Here is an 18,144-nt window from a genome sequence, read left to right as displayed (position 1 = left end):
TCTCTCTCTCTCTCTCTCTCTCTCTCTCTTCCTCCCCCTCTCTCTCTTTTCCTTTTTTATTGGATATTATCTTTATTTACATTTCAATGTTATCTACCTCCCCCAATGCCCTATCATGTTCTCCCTCTCCCTGCTTCTATGAGGGTGTTCCCCATATATCCACCCACTCCCACCTTCCTGCTCTCACATTCCCCTAATTGGGGCATCAAGCCTTCCCAGGACAAAGAGCTTCTCCCATTGATGACCAACAAGGCCATCCTCTGCTACATATGCAGCTGGAATCATGGGTCCCTCCCTCCAAGTGTACTCCTTGGTTGGTAGTTTAGTCCCTTGGGTTCTCTGGGGGATGGGGGGGTTGGTTGGTTCATATTGTTGTTCTTCCTATGGGTTTGCAAACCCCTTCAGCTTTTCCATTCCTTTCTCTAGCTGTTCCATTGGGGACCTCATGCACAGTCTAATGGTTGACTGCAAGCATCTGCCTCTGTATTTGTCAGGCTCTGGCAGAGCCTCTCAGGAGATAGCTATATCAGGCTCCTGCCAGAACTTCTTGGCATTGGCAGTAGTGTTTGGGTTTGGTAACTGTATATAGGATGGATTCCCAGGTGGGGCAGTCTCTGGATGGCCTTTCCTTCAGTCTCTGTTCCACACTTTGTCTCCCTGTTTGTTCCTATGAGTATTTTGTTTTCCCTTCTAGGAAGGACCAAAGCACCCACATTTTGGTCTTCCTTCTTCTTGAGCTTCATGTGGTTTGTGAATTGTATCTTGAGTATATATCTACTTATCAGTGAGTGCATACTATGTGTGCTCTTTTGTAATTGGGTTACCTCACTCAGGATGATACTTTATAATTCCATCTATTTGTCTAATAATTTCATGAAGTCATTGTTTTTAATAGCTGAGTAGTACTCCACTGTTTACATGTACAACATTTTATGTATCAATTTCTCTGTTAAAGGATATCTGGTTACGTTCCAGCTTCTGGCTATTGTAATAAAGGCTGCTATGAACTTAGTGGAGCATGTGTCCTTATTACATGTTGGAGCATCTTCTGGGTATATGCCCAGGAGTGGTATAGCTATTTCCTCAGGTAGTACTATGTCTAATTTTCTGAACAACTGCCTGACTGATTTCAAGAGTGGTTGTACTAGCTTACAATCTCACCAAAAGTGGAGGAGTGTTTCTCTTTCTCCACATCCTTGTCAGCATCTGCTGTTACCTGAGTTTTTGAACATAGTCATTCTAAGTGTTTGAGTTGAAACTCAGGATCATTTTGATTTGCATTTCCTTCATGACTAAGGATGTTGAACATTTCTTTAGGTGTTTCTCTGCCATTTAAGTTTCCTCAGTTGAGAATTCTCTGTTTAGCTCTGTTCCCCATTTGTTAATAGGGTTATTTCTCTGATGTTTAACTTTTGAGTTATTTGTATATATTAGATACTAGCCATCTATCAAATGTAGGATTGTTGAAGATCCTTTCCCAATCCGTTGATTGCCATTTTGTCCAATTGACAGTGTCCTTTGCCTTACAGAAGCTTTGCAACTTTGGGAGGTCCCATTTGTCCATTGTTGATCTTAGAGCATAAGCCATTGATGTGCTATTCAGGAAATTATACCCTGTGCCCATGTGTTCGAGTCTCTTACCCACTTTCTCCTTTATTAGTTTCAGTGTATAGGGTTTTATATAAGGTCCTTGACACACGTGGGCTTGAACTTTGTACAAGGAGATAAAAATGGATCGATTTGCATTCTTCTACATGTTGATCTCCAGTTGAACTGTCATCATTTGTTGAAAATGCTTTCTTTTTTCCACTGGATGTTTTTAGCTCCTTTGTTAAATATGAAGTGACCATAGGTCTGTGGGTTCATTTCTGGGTCTTCAATTGTATTCCACTGATCTTCCTGCCTGTCTCTGTATCAATATCATATAATTTTTATCACTATTTCTCTGTAAAACATCTTAAAGCCAGGGATGGGGATTCCCCCAGACATTCTTTTATTGTTGAGAAGTTTTTGCTATCATGATTTTTGTTTGTTTGTTTTTTTGTTTTTGGTATTTCAAATGAATTTTCACATTGCTTTTTCTAGCTCTATGAAGAATTGAGTTGGAATTTTGATAGGGATTGTATTGAATCTGTATTTCTTTATGGAAGATGGCCATTTTGACCATATTAATCCTGCCAATCTATGAGCATGGGAGACCTTTCTATCTTCTGAGATCTTTGATTTCTTTCTTCAGAGACTTGAAGTTCTTGTCATACAGATCTTTCACTTGCGTAGTTAGAGTCACACCAACATATTTTATATTATTTGTGACTATTGTAAAGGGTGTAGTTTCCCTAATTTCTTACTCAGCCTGTTTATCCTTTGAGTAGAGGAAGGCTATTGATTTGTTTAAGTTAATTTTATATCTAGCCACTTTGCTGAAGTTGTTTATCAGGTTTAGGTGTTCTCTGGTGGAATTTTTGAGGTCACTTAAGTATACTGTCATATCATCAGCAAACAGTGATATTTGGACTTCTGTTTTTCCAATATGTATCCCTTTGATCCCCTGTTCTTGTCTAATTGCTAGGGAGACATAACAATGGAATCCAAGGAAATTAAAAAAAAACAAAAAACAAAAAACAAACATCAGATCCTACTTCAAAAGCCTCTACTCAAAAAAATTGGAAAATCTGAATGAAATGGACAATTTTCTAGACAGATANNAGGTACCATAGTTAAATCAGGATCAGATAAACCATCTAAAGAGTCCCATAATCCCTAGATAATTAGAAGAAGTCATTAAAAGAAAATTACTTTCTTTTTGTTGTTTTTCCCAACAAAAGGAAGCCCAGGACCAGATGGGTTTAGTGTAGAATTCTATCTGACCTTCAAAGAAGACCTAATACCAATACTCTTCAAAGTATTCTACAAAATAGAAACAGAAGGAACAATACCCAATTTGTTCTATAAAGCCACAATTACATTTATACCTAAACCACACAAAAAACCAACAAAGAGAACTTCAGACCAATTTCCCTTATGAACATCAATGCAAAAATACTCAATAAAATTCTCACAAACTGAATCCAAGAACACATCAAAATGATCATTCACCACGAATAAGTAGGCTTCATCCCAGAGATGCAGGGATGGTTCAATATAAGGAAATCTATAAAAGTAATCTACTACATAAATAAACTCAAAGAAAAAAAAAAAAACAAAAAACACATGATCATTTCTTTAGATGCTGAAAAAGCATTTGACAAAATTCAACATCCCTTCATGTTAAAAGTCTTTGAAAGATCAGGAATTTAAGCCCCTTCCCTAAACATGGGAAAAGCAATATACAGCAAACCAGCAGCCAACATCAAACTAATGGGAGAGAAACTTGAAGCAATCCCACTAAAATCAGGGACTAGGTAAGCGTCTCTCTCTCTCTCTCTCTCTCTCTCTCTCTCTCTCTCTCTCTCTCTCTCTCTCTTCAATATATTACTTGAAGTTCTAGCTAGAGCAATTAATGCTAACTTCTTACACTAAGTCTCCAGGCTAAGTTCAAAGACAGAAGTCAAGGTTTTCAAGACGGGGTCACTCAGCATGTCTTACAGGTAAACACTACATTGCTTTGTTTTAGTAGCTGATATAGTAAATCACAACATCAGAACATCTGTTCAGTAAATGTTTGATAATAGTCTGAATAAATGAATAGCTAGAAGTTTAATATGTGAAATTACCTCAGAAAAAAGGAAATGAAGGAAATGAAACACTATTACATATTCCCATAAAATGTCCAGAAATAAAAAAAACAAATTTTAAAAAATAAATAACAAGTAGTTAGCTTGAGTAACCCTATTTAGTTAGCAACACTTTCAAATGTTTAATAGAAATGTTTTAGATTTTTAAATGAAATAATCCAATAATCCATGACATACTAATATGTTCAAATTTCCTATTTCTAACACATGACTCCAAAATATCAATTTATTTCCTAGGGTATTAATTTTCTGAAGTGCGATGTGGCTGGGATTTAAAAGCTCAAAAAATGTAAGTGAAGAGTTGGAAAGTCAGAAAAATTTGTAAAAATAAAATACAAATTTGTTGAATTACAGTTACTGTACTAAACATTTAAATTTGAACCAATTAGGAACATCATGGTACCATCAATAATTAAATGCTTAGCATGTAAATTTAAATTGGCAATTTTAATTTTCATTTCATCAAGACAAAGATGTAAATTAAATTGCATACTAGAAATTATATATTATGTCATACACATAGAAGATTAAGAGAACAGTGCACTTATAAGTGGATTTAGCGAAGTACTCAAAATCTTCATTTGAAATACTGAATATAATTAAGAGAATCAAGAAACAGGAGAATTTAATAATGAATTCTCCAACACACAAAGAATTTAGTACCCAATTAGAGTCAGTCTTTTAAGTGTGAGTTTTAACTAATAGATAATTTCTCTTTAGAAAAATAATATGAAATAAGATACTCTTAAGAAAATTATAATAAAATATGTACCCTGTGCATAACTAATCCCTGCATATTAAATAACAGTCAAGAAGCTTTAGTTTTAACTCAATGTGTACAAGTGATCTTCTTTTGCAAAACATATTGTATTTGCCTTTGCCTATTTATATCAAGTTCATTATCAACTTCACATAAAAAAAATTCATCATCACATGTAATCCCCTTTATTGTAATTAATATTATTCCTACTTGAAGTAAGATAAAATTTTAATTATTTTGTTTAAGGTGACCAACTCATCTTTAATCTAAATTTTTCCAAGCTCAAAACACACATTGATACTTATTCAATAATAGTGGGAGACTTCAACACACACTACTCTCACCAATAGACAGATCATGGACACATAAACTAACCAGTGACACAATGAAGCTAACAGAAGTTATGAACCCAAAGGATTTAACAGATATATACAGAATATTTCATCCTAAAACAAAAGAATATACCTTCTTCTTGGCACCTCCTCATACCTTCTCTGAAATTCATCATATAATAGAACACAAAACAAGCCTCAACAGATACAAGAAGATTGAAATTATCCCGTGCATTCTATCAGATGACTGCAGACTAAGGTTAGGCTTTAATAACAACAAAAGCAACAGAAAGCCCACATACTTATGGCAAATAAAGAACTCCCTACTTCATGATAACTTGGTCAGGGAAGAAATGAAGAAATTAAAGACTTTCTAGAATTTAACAACAATGAAGGCATAGCATATCCAAACTTATAGAACACAATGAAAGCAATGTTAATAGGAAAACCCATAATACTGAGTACCTTCGAGCTGTGTCTCTAGCTGCATATGTAACCGAGGATGGCCTAGTCAGCCATCATTGGGAGGAGAGGCTCTTGGTCTTGAGAAGATTTTATGCCCCAGCACAGGGAAATGCCAGGGCCAGGAAGCAGGAGTGGGTGGGTTGGGGAGCAGGGCAAGGGAAGTGTACAAGGGACTTTCGGGATAGCATTTGAAATGTAAATGAAGAAAATATCCAATAAAAAAAGAGTAAAGAATTACAATTGCAAAAAAAGAAATTGGAGCGATCCTACATTAGCAACTTAACAGCACATCTAAAAGTTCTAGAACAAAAAGAAAAAAACACACCCAAGAGAAGTAGATTGCAGGAAGTAAGCAAACTCAGAGCTGAGATCAACCAATTATAAACGAAGAGAATATACCATGTATGTGCTTTTGGGTCTGGGTTACCTAACTCAGGATAATATTTTCTAGTTCTATCAATTTGCCTGCTTACTAATAAGTGGATATTAGCCAAAAAGTACAGAATACCTAAGATATAACCCACAAAATTTAAGAAGTTAATAAGCAGAATGGCCAAATGAAGACATTTTAATCCCACTTAGTAGGGTGAAGAAAATAATCATGGAAGGCAGAGGGAGGAAGGGATTTGGGTGAGAGAGGGGAAGGGGAAGGGAAAGGAGGAACATGATCAGGTATTGTGGTGGGCAGGAGATTAGTCCAAATGGCCATCAGAATGAATGGAAATACACAGCCTCATAAGGTGGGAGGTAGGGAGACCCTACAGAAAGTAACAGAGACCTGGGAGGTGAAAGACTCTCAGCACTCAATGGGAGTGGCCTTAGATGAAGTGCCCAACAGGGTAGGGAGGGACCTTGATCTCATGTCCCATAGATAGGCAGGGTCTCAAGAGGAGGGATGGTGTTACCAACCCACAGTCCAAATTTCTGACCCAGAAATCTTCCTGTCTAAAAGAACTGCAGAGGCAAAAATGGAGAAGAGACTGAGGGGAAGGAGGTCCAGTGACTGTCCCAATTGGGGATCCACCTCATGGGGAAACACCAAAGTCTGACACTATTACTGATGCTATAATGTGCTTATAGACAGGAGTCAAACATGACTGTCCTCTGAGAGGCCCAATCAGCAGCTGACTGAAACAGACACAGATACTTACACCCAATTGCTGGACTAAAGTTGGGGACCCCTCTGGCTGAATTAGGGGCAGGACAGAAGAATCAGATTAGGAGGGCAACACCATAGGGAGACCAGAAATCTTAAACTTACCCGGACACCTGGAAGCTCACAGTTACTGAGCCACCAACCAGACAGCATATAGGAACTAGTCTAAGGTCCCCAATACATACATATATAGCAGAGGACTTCCTGGTCTGGCCTCAGTGGCAAAAGATGCATGAGTTCTCCCCAGGGATGGGGGAGGTCTGGTGGGGTGGGGAGGATCCTCTCATGGACAGGAGGAGGAGGAAAGGGGTGAGGAATTGTGGGAGGTGAGACTGGGAAAGAGGGGTAATGGTTGGATTGTAAAAAAGAATAATTAATTAATTAATTAATTAATATTTGAATAGTGACAAAAAGAGCAAAGAGAACTACACAAAGAATTATCAAAACTAAGAGCTGGTTCTTTAAGAAAATCAACAAGAAAGATTAACCCTTAGCCAAACTAACTAAAAGTCACAGAGACAGTATTCAAATTAACAAAATCACAAAATGAAAAGGGAGACATAACAACAGATAATGAGAAAATTCAAAAAATTATCAGACACTACTATCAAAGCCTATACTCACCAAAACTAGAAAATATAGATGAAGAGGATGATTTTTCTAGACATATACCACTTTCCAAAGTTAAATAAGGATCACATACAGTGTATAAATATTCCCATAATGCCTAAGAAAATTGAAGCAGTCATTAAAAGTCATCCAACCAAAAAGAAAAAGAAAAACAAACAAATAAAAAACCCTATCACCACCACTAACAAGACAACAAAACAAAAAACAAAGCCAAGGGCCAGAAGTTTTGAGTGCAGAATTCTATTAGACCTTCAGTGAATACCTAATACTCAAATTATTCCACAAAATAAAAACAGAAGGAATACTGCCTAGTTCATTTTATGAAACCACAGTTACTCTGATACATAAGCCACACAAAGACCCAACAAAGAAAAAGAACGTCAGACCAATTTTTCTTATGTATATCAATTAAATAATAATAAAATTACTGCAAACTGAATCCAAAAACACAACAAAACAAATTTTCAAGACAATTAAGTATGCTTCATTCCACGGATGCAAGGATGGTTCAATATATGGAAATCCATCAACCCAATCCACTATATAAACAAACTCAAAGAAAAAAAAATCACACTAGCATCTCTAGATGCTGAAAAAACCTTTGACAAAATACAACACAGCTTCATGTTAAAATATTTAGAGACATCAGGATTCAAGGCACATACATAAACATAATAAAAGTAATATACAGCAAAATAATAGCCAACATTGAATTAAATGGAGAGAAACTTGAATCAATCCTACTAAAGTCAGGGATAAGAAAAGGATGCCCACTCCTATTTTTTCAATACAGTATGCAAAGTTCTCACTAGAGCAGTTAGAAAACAAAAGGAGATCGAAGGGATACAAATTGGAGAGAAAGAGATCAAAGTTTCACTATTTGTTGATGATATGAGGGTATACAAAAGCAATCCCAAATTCTACCAAAGAATGCCTACACCAAAGGTGATAAACAAGCAAAGTGACTGGATATAAAATTAATTCAAACAAATCAGTAGTCACTCTCTTCACAAAAGATATATGGGTTGAGCAAGAAATTAAGAAAACAATACCCTTCATAATAGTCACAAATAATATAAAATATCTTGGTGTAACTCTAACCAAGAAAATGAAAGATCTGCATAAGAACTTCAACTCTCTGAAGAAAGACATCTAAGAAGACCTCAGATGACAAAGATTTACCATATTCATGGAACAATAAAATTAACACAGTAAAAATGGCCATCTTAACAAAAGCAATCTACAGATTCAATGTAATCCCCATCAAAATTCCAACTAAATTCTTCACAGAATAGAAAGAGGAATTTTCATCTTTATCTGGAATAACAAAAAACCCAGGATAGCAAAAACAATTCTCAGCAATGAGAGAACTTCTAGGGGAATCATCATCCCTGACCTCAAGCTGTACTACAGAGCAATAGTGATAAAAATTCCATGGTGTTGGTCCAGAGACAGACAGGTAGTCAATGAAATAAAATTAAAGAGCCAGAAATAAACCTACATACCTAGGTTTGTATGTGATCTTTGTCAAAGAAGCCAAACCATACAGTAGAAAAACAACAGCATTTTCAACAAACGGTGCTGGCCAACTGGCAGCCTGCATGTAGAAGAATGCATATTGATCCATTTTTATTTCCTTATATAAAGCTCAAGTCCAAGTTGATCAAGTACCTCCATATAAAACAGATACACTGAATGTGATAGAAAAGAAAGTGGGAATGAGCATTGAACATTGGGCACAGTGGAAAATATCCTAAACAGAAAATCAATGGCTCATGCTCTAAGATCATCAGTTGACAAATGGGACCTCATGAAACTGAAAGGCTTCTGTAAGGCAAAAAACACTGACAGTAGGACAAACAGCATTCTACAGATTAGAAAAAGATCTTTAGCAACCCTACATCCAATAGAAAGCTAATATCCAAAATATACAAAGCACTCAAGAAGTTAGACCCCAGAAAAACCAAATAACCCAATTAAAAAATCAGTACTAAGCTAAACAAAGAATTATCACCTGAGGAATCACAAGTGGCTGAGAAGCTCCTAAAGAAATGTTCAATATCCTTAGTCTTCAGGGAAATGCAAAACAAAAAAAATCCTGAGATTCCACCTCACCCAAGTCAGAATGGCTAAGATAAAAATCTCAGGTTACAACAGAAGTTGCCAAGTATGTGGAGAAAGAGGAACAATCTTGGTGGAACCAACTAGTGGAAATTAATCTGACGGTTCCTCAGAAAACTGGAAATAGCTCTACCTGAAGACCCAGCTATACCACTCCTAGACATATGCCCAAAAGATTCTCCAACATATAACAAGGACAGGTGCTCCACCTTGTTCATATTGGCCTTATTTATAATAACCAGAAGCTAGAAATAACCGAGACATCCCGCAGTGGAAGAATGGATACAGAAAGTGTGTTACATTTACTCAGTGGAATACTACTCAGCTATTAAAAATGAGGACATCACAAACTTAGCTGGTAAATGGACGGAAATAGAAAATATCATCCTTAGTGAGGTAACCTAGACCCAAAAGGACATTCATGGGATATACTCACTGATAAGTGGATATTAGCTCAAAAGCTCACAGTACCCACGATACAAGCAATATGGAGCTTAACAAGAAGGAAGGTCAAATTGTGGAGGCTTCAAACCCACTTAGAAGGGGCAACAAAATAATCATGGGAAGCAGAGGAAGGGAGGAACCTAGGTGGGATGGGGAAGGGAATGAAAAAGTGGTGGGTAGGACCTGGTATAGAAACAGACAGGAGGGCCAGGAAAACAAATAGAAATAAGTATCAGTGGGGCTTGGGGAAGTTGAGGAACCACTAGAAAGTCGCAGACCCCTGGGATGGGCGAGGCTCCCAGGACACCATGAGGATGGCCTTAGCCGAAATACCCAATTTCGGGGAGATACAACCTGAACAGTCCACCTCCTTGGTTCCCAGTGGAGGTATGGAGCAACCTACCCATCTACAAATTTTTAACCCAGAATTGTCCCTGTCTAAATGAAATGCAGTGACAAAAATGGAACAGAAGCTGAAGGACAGGCCATCGAGAGGTGGTCCCACCATGTGATCCATTCTATCCACTGACCTCCAAACCCAGATACCTTAGCGGATGTGCTTGCAGACAGGAGCCTGCTATGGCTATTCTCTGAGAAGCTCTGCCAGCACCTGACTAAGACAGATGCAGATATAGCTAACCATTGGGCTGAGCTCAGGAACCCCAATGGAAGTACTGAAAGAGTACACAAAGGCCAGTCCATGAGCTCTGCTACATATGTAACAATGTAACAGAGGAGTGCTTTATCTAGAATCAGTGGGAAGGCAGGTACTCGGTCCTGTGGAGGCTTGATGCCCCAGAGTAGGGGGATGCTAGAGGGCAGGAGTGGGTGGGAGGGTAGAGGAGCACCTTACTAGAGGCAAAGTGGAGTGGGATGGTTTGGGGGCTTGTGGAGTGGAGAAAAGGAAGGGGGTATCATTTCAAATGTAAACAAATTATTAATAAATTTAAAAAGAAAATATTTTAATATAAGATGAGTATATTTAAGTTTAGTCAAGTTATACTCTACATGTTCATTGCCACTTTATTCACAACAGCTAGGAAATGGAAAAAAATTAATTATTCTTTAGAAAATGAATAATGAAAATGAGGTACATATATAATGTAGGATATATACTCAAATATAAAGAAAAATAAAATGAAATTTGAAGGTGAATGGATGAAAATGTACTGGATAAATTAACCTAGACCCTAAGATAAACACTGTGTTCTCTTATTTTTGGATCCTAGCTCTAAATCTTTAGATGTGAATATTTTCCCTGGAAAAAACATTTAACCAAGAAAGTAAGTGGGAAGGATGGGAGCAAAGAGAAGGAGAAGAAGATATTAGGATGCAGATACTATGAAAGAAATATGAGAATATAGGGGTGAGACTTACCAAGAAGGATGGAAAGAGGCAATAAGGAGGAAGAGAGAAGAAGAAAGTGTAACACTAGGATGTTTGAAAAACCCACAGAAATGATTATTTTATGTTTACTTAGTTTTACACACACATACACACACACACACACACATACACACACACACATATACACACATACACACACACTCATTTCAATGAAGACACACCACTTGGGGTGATAAAAAGCCATAGATTAGCTACCAACTGCTAGTATCAGGCACAGGAAACTTCTTTTCAAGGTGTTATCCAGGGGAATTCACAAAACTCCTGAGATACAGCTCATTGCTTTTGTCATTGTTTCTTCCCAGAAACCTAAGATGAGACCAGACTGCTAAAGAGACCTCGTATAAGGACTTAGAGAAATCAAGCTCAGACTGAGCCGGATGCCTTCTGCTTGAGGACTAGCTCTTAGGATGCCTTCTGCTTGAGGACTAGCTTTTACTGTTTCAGAAGTAAGATGCAAGCTTCCAAGGGAGAAAAACAATCACTGGCTCAGACTTGGTATAATATCTACAAGCCATGGAACCAAAATAATGACCTGAACTGCAAGATATTCCAAATTAGCCACAGCAGCATTTATATACTAGGGGTAACCAAGAGCCATTTAACTGGACTCAATAGGATAGAATACATGTCTGGTAATGTACACTTAACCCAGTGCATGTGGCTGGTAAGGCTATGAACTTTTGAGAAGAATCTTCCTCCACCATTTCCCTACCAGTATAATTTCTAACTGCATTCTAAATATTTATCTTTATACCAACAGATAACCTTAGTTTTTACCCTTTGTCCCTGAAATTTCTTTCTTTTTGTTTTTGTTTTTGTTTCTTTGTTTTTCCTGTAGCCCTGGCTATCCTGGAACTCACTCTGTAGACCAGGATGGCCTCGAACTCAGAAATCCACCTGTCTCTGCCTCCCAAGTGCTGAGATTAAAACATGTACACCACCACTGCCCAGCTGAAATTTATTTCTTAAACAAAGACTATTACAGAAAGTCACAACTGGTCTAAGAACAACAAGCCATTGAGTGTCCAGACATGTTAGATATATATACAACATATCTGCTACACTTAAGGCTTCACAAAACTTTCATAAGGGGGAACAGAAAGATTCTAAGAAAAAGAGTTTCAGAATATCTCGTGGAAGACATCAGATATTCTGTTCCCATACAATCTCAACAACTACTTGCCGAAAAAAAAGTCCTGAAAATGACCACAGCAACTTACTTGTCAAGGATGATAGATAACTCACTAGACACCACCCCTTGATAATGAGCTATTAACCAATAGCAATTAATAGGCAATTAACCACTGCTGAGAGAGGGAGAATCAACTTCTTCAAGGACTAGATTTCAGATATGTTATCGAATACCAGGTGACCAGCCATAAGCAACACAGATGGGCAACACAAAATAAAATCAACAAATTGTATTTCTTTTTTTTTTTTAATTTTTTTTTATATTTTTTTTCCAAAGATTTGTTTATTTATTATATGTAAGTACACTGTAGCTGTCTTCAAACACTCCAGAAGAGGGAGTCAGATCTTGTTACAGATGGTTATGAGCCACCATGTGGTTGCTGGGATTTGAACTCCGGACCTTCGGAAGAGCAGTCGGGTGCTCTTACCAACTGAGCCATCTCACCAGCCCAACAAATTGTATTTCTAAACTAATATGCATATATATAAAGCTATTAAAATTAAAGAATAAAGGCCATAATTATGAAGGAGTCAAATAGAGGGGAGGAATTGTAAAACAAATAAAAATCGTGGGCAATCATGAAATATAGAACTCATTACTCACATATAAAATGTCCAAACTGTAAATAAATTTTAATTTGTGTATGAATCATTTTAATATAAATAATGTTTATTTTATATTTTTAATATTTTATATTTAAGGCTTTTATGGCAGTTCTATAAATGTGCTTGAGACTGGAAAAGTAGAATGGCTAAAGTGTGTCTAGAAAGATCCCTATCAAATTGAATATAAGTGTTTCTTAATATATACATTTTAAAGCTTAAGTGGGCTTTTATTCATTTGCTGCCAATTTATAAGATATAGTGGTACTATAATCTGGTATGTTTTGTGCTCCTGTAGCTACAGAATGAAAAAGTCGCTTGTAACTTCTGAGGTAATTTCCACAAATGCAGGCCAACATAAATTAACAAACAAACAAAAAATGAAGCTTATGTAACTTTATATCACTATGAAGATAAATGCTATGTATCTAATTTATATAATTTACTATGAGACCCCAACAAAGAGTTTAGCTTAATTGTGAACTAAGAAAGTCCTTCTACTCAATCACAAATCAAACTTGTTGCTATTAATGCCTGTAGATATATCTTTAAATATGTTATACTTAGTAATGTAACATAAAATGTTCCATGTTTCTCTGATTCAAATTATAGTGTCAAGATGATTTATCTAATAAAATTCTTACAGAGGACTCCATGGCAACAAAATGTGGTACAAGCCCCTTAGAAGAACCATATGGCATTTGCAAACTCTCATACCGGATTTCAATGCATTTCTCCAATAACACTATTTGTTCTGAGTTTCTAAATGCTGTTAGCTAGATTCTCGTGTATGGCTGTTGATTATACTGTTTCTTGAAAATCTAGGCCAGTTGAAGATATCTTCCAAAATCACCTTATGTCAAAAACTTCCTGACCTCATGTAGTTTCAGCATGACTACATCGGCCCTCAGTATACTGGACTTTTCTCCCATTTGGTATCTGCTACTAATGATTTGTTAGTGACTATATTAAAGACCCATATGAACAAAAGTATATTTCACAGAATTAAGATTATCTTTTCGGTCTTCAGAAAACATCTAATTTCTGACTTTACTTTGGAAGCTTCGATGGACAGAGTATGGGCTATCAGCTTTGCTATGATGTTTCTTCTCTAGCAAAGCACTTAATACCTATTGCGTTGTGCTCTTCTGTGGCAAAGTCAGCTGGCTGATGAGGATATAAGGCACTATGAATTAAAATCCTCTCATTTATGAAAGGGGTTCTGCAGACAGTTGGATATTATCACAATCTGATGTGCACTTTATATTTGCGCATGGAAACTATTTCTCACAAAAAAATACATAGATGGAATTGTTATTTTCCTGTCTCAGAATCTGTTGCTAAATATTAACACTTTAGAATAAACTTATGCAAATGATAAGATCTTTCTTTAATATAACTTAAAAGAGTATATTTGTGACTAAAAAATGCTTTCATCTTGATGTTATTTTTCAGATTTTCAGACATAGAATGTTCGTGTTCCCCACATGTTTTAGAGTTTCCAACCAGTTTAATTCTGAACTAACTCACATTTTAACCATGAGAAAGGATCACAGCCAATTCTCCCTAACCTACTTCTATAATGATTCTGATAATTTGGGAAATGGATTCGTCTCATCCCGCTGTTACCTGAATCCATGGCCATCTGTCATTTTCAGCAGCTGTCCAGGCATTTATAAGGCCCTTCTTATTAAGCCGAGCATAGTAGGGATACCATTTCTGGAGTCCGAAAAGAGCTCGGTGGGTAGATGAAGCTGTGATTTGCTGATTAGATATGATCCCACCTTCGATTCCCAATGGCCCAGAGCATTCTGGAAAGAAATCAGGAAAAAATATATCTGTGTATCAGAAATCATTAGGATGTTAGACTTTGTGGCAAAGATCAAATGAACCTAATTTCCCCCACAAACCATTTCAGTCCTGTTCAGCTGACAAGTCTGTTACTCATTACCACATTTACAAATATAATTGGTACTTATGACACTCTCTGCTCTTTCTGCTCTCGTGCTCTGTAACCAACTTCTAAAAATCTTATTTTTTCTATATTTTGATTTAGATTTGTACAAGTATATTGTCTTAAATTGTGATCTATAACAGCAAAAGCGACATCTTTTAGTAAGCCTATATTGAATCCGTAAGACAGAATTCACATATTATATTCACAGAGGTTAGTAAGACTCAGGAGTCTTTAGTACCTAAGAAATATTTGTTGATAATTTTCTCTTGACTAGAACACATACATTTTGAATCAAAATTACTGTGATGCTAACATTTTTCACTGTTATAAAGATACCAATTTAAACTTGTATAAGTCAGATATGCTTTCATAAAGACTCAGTACAGAAATTTGTTGAAACCTATAATAATTACTATGAAATCCAAACTACAGAAACAGTATAATTCAATTATTTTTATTAAAATAACACATCACTATGAACCAGAATATATGGCATTTTTAGAGTATGCAATAAACTTAAAATATTATCTCAAATATTTTGAATGAAAATTTACAATTTTGAATGTACAGCTCATGTATTTTAAGTATCTATACATTTTCTACAAATGTATAACTTGGAATGTTAAAAAATTACTAATAAAATTTAAATTAATAAGATTTAGGCATTGGTTAAGATAATATGATCTTATATTTCAAATGTGTTTAGTTCTTAAAATTAAAAGTGAAATTAAAGTCATAGTTACACCACAAATATATTTTACAGTTCATAAATTTTCACTTATTTTAAATTTAGTTTAAAAGTTCAATATTAATAAAATGATAATATAGGAAAAACTAATACTTTACTTTAACTTTTTATTAACATATGATGCAGATTTGTATAATCAATAATAATTCTACTATATCTATTACAATATATTATGTGAGTAATTTCAATATATATAAATCAGCTTGATTGGTGATGACTACCAAGATTAGTTTAGGTTTTAATCATTAACTTTATTAAGTATAATTAATTTATCCATTTTGTTTCTTATTGGTCACTGATTTCATTGTCATTAACCATATCTATTTTCTAATCCTTGTTCACTCAATTAAACAACTCTATGAAAATTAATAATACTTTTCAAATAGCCTTAGAACTTTAAGAATTGCAAATATGGGTAAGTATTTATCATATCATTTTAGGAAAAATGAGGTTAGAAAAGTAAAATGGCTTTCTTGCAATTAACAATTTAAAAAGGTTCTTTTGAACAGTTATATCTAGTGTGCCCCTTTTTGCATGCATTTGACCTGTTTATCATTATCTGAAAGAACAGTATATCTCATTAAGAAGTCAATCATTCTTATAATTACAGTGTTAGAAACTGCATAAAAAACTAATGTTCATATTTATAATCACTGAACACTGGAAAACTTAAATGTTGATTCTGTGAACTTTTGTTTTCTTTCACATTTTAAGCCTCAAGAATTTTACAGATTTCATCAAAGGCTATGAAACTTTCATAATTACTCTTGGTTGGGCTATAAAAACTGCAGGAGCCCAACTTTTTGATGAGCCCATATTTTGGCTGTAGTTCTTTGTATAAGGTTGAGAAACTGTTGCCGTGTAGATTGTACCTATGATTTCAGGGATGTACAAATGTATACACATTTCTGTATGTGAGAATATTTAATGAAAAATGAGGTTATGAGTCTGACAGAGAGGAAGTAGGGGTATATCGGAGGGTTTGGCTGGATGAAACGAAGATGGAGAGTGACGTAATTATATCAAACATTAAAAAAGTAATTAATAAAAGATTAATACCATTACAGGAATCTCAATGACCTGTTTGTTCTTTGTGTAATGTTTAGTTACTAAATTGATGAAAGCAGAGACATTCTTTACTGTAGACTATTTATATTAGACCACTAAATACATTGGGGATGGTTACAGAGCCTATCTTGATCAATTAAACTTCATGGAAGCCTTAGCAAGAGCTGAATAGCATTTAGAAATGCACATCTGACGTTTTTATATCATTTTGGATGGTGTTTTCAGTACTTTGAAAAAAGAGATTAGATGTTCAACCATACTATTCAGTAGGCCCTTTTAATTGTTACTTTTAAACTATCCAACTATCCTTACTAGGCAACACACCCACACAAATTCACTAGGAACTTTCAAGTTATCATAAGTGGAATGCAAATAAATGATGTTCATTTGGTTATTATTTTTTTCTTTCTCATTTCTCAGTCAACTGTGTGGAGAAGTTAAACTAGCTTAAGTTAAGGGTGGACCCCATGGTGCCAAGAAATTCTACTCATTGTTTGCAATCCTCATTTAAGTTTCATAAAACACAGGTTCTGAAGATCCATCAATTCTGTGTTCACCACATTGTAATGGTTTGAATAGATATGGCCTCCATAGACTAATGTGTTTGAATGCGTGGCCCAATAGTGAGTGAGTGGCACTATTAATAGGTGACCTCATTTGAGTGGACATGGCCTTGTTGGAGAAAGTGCAAGAAGTAGGCTTTGAGTTCTCTTCCTATGTTCAGGCTCTGCCCAGTGAGTATGAGACCATCTTCCTGGCTGCCTGCAGAGGAGAGTCTCCTGGCTCTCTTCACATCAAGACACATAACTCTCTAGGCTCTTCTAGCACTATGTCTACCTGAAGGCTGCCATGCTTCTCACTGTGATGATACTAGACTCAACCTCTGAAACTGTAAGCCAGCCTCAATTAAATGTAAGAGTTGCAGTAGTCATGATGCATCTTCACGACAATGAAACCTAACTAAGACAACCAGGAACAGACATATGTAGTAGAATTACTTCTTCATATTTTGGGTGCTCAGTGATTGCAATACTGAAGCCAAATTTCTGCTTATATATCTTCACTTGATTCTTTCTATTGTAATTATAATCGATCTTATGAACAATAGGGCCTTCCTGAAATGTATCTGTGAAATTTGATATGCACATAACCCTCAGTATCACTTTGCTTACATCAACAAGCAAACGTGTGGAAAAGTATAGGTTGCCACAGCAAGAAACTTTTCTGAGACTGAGAAAATAGAACAGTTGTGTTGGCCTAGCCTGAAGAAAGATGGAGCGCTCATCCCTAGTTCTCTATAAACCCTATGTAGTGGTACATTTTCCCAGCATAAGAAGATAGAAAAAGAAGGATCCAAAGTTCATGGTTTGTTTGTTTGTTTGTTTGTTGTTTTGTTTTGTTTGTTTGTTTTTTGTTTTTGTTTTGTCAAGCTCCATAGTAAGTTTCAGGCTATCCCAGGGTACGTGAGATCTTGTCTCATACAATCAAACAATATGAAAAATATTCTTTTTCCACATTGCAAATAATC

At 35.7% G+C, this 18,144-nt stretch overlaps 1 protein-coding gene across 3 annotated transcripts in view; it reads right to left on the bottom strand.

Annotated features, from left to right (window-relative positions):
• The window catches only part of Edil3 (EGF like repeats and discoidin domains 3), a 474,094-nt gene that overhangs the window by 159,751 nt on the left and 296,199 nt on the right, over positions 1 to 18,144 (bottom strand). For all 3 annotated transcript variants that reach the window (XM_021208210.2, XM_021208208.2, XM_029544049.1), the window contains one exon: positions 14,473 to 14,654. In XM_021208210.2, coding sequence (XP_021063869.1) covers positions 14,473 to 14,654 — 182 coding nt within the window. The remainder of the gene's footprint in view (positions 1 to 14,472; positions 14,655 to 18,144) is intronic.

The sequence above is a fragment of the Mus pahari genome, chromosome 11 (assembly GCF_900095145.1).
Source record: "Mus pahari chromosome 11, PAHARI_EIJ_v1.1, whole genome shotgun sequence".
NCBI lineage: Eukaryota > Metazoa > Chordata > Mammalia > Rodentia > Muridae > Mus > Mus pahari.
This window is presented reverse-complemented; position numbering and strand designations above follow the sequence as displayed.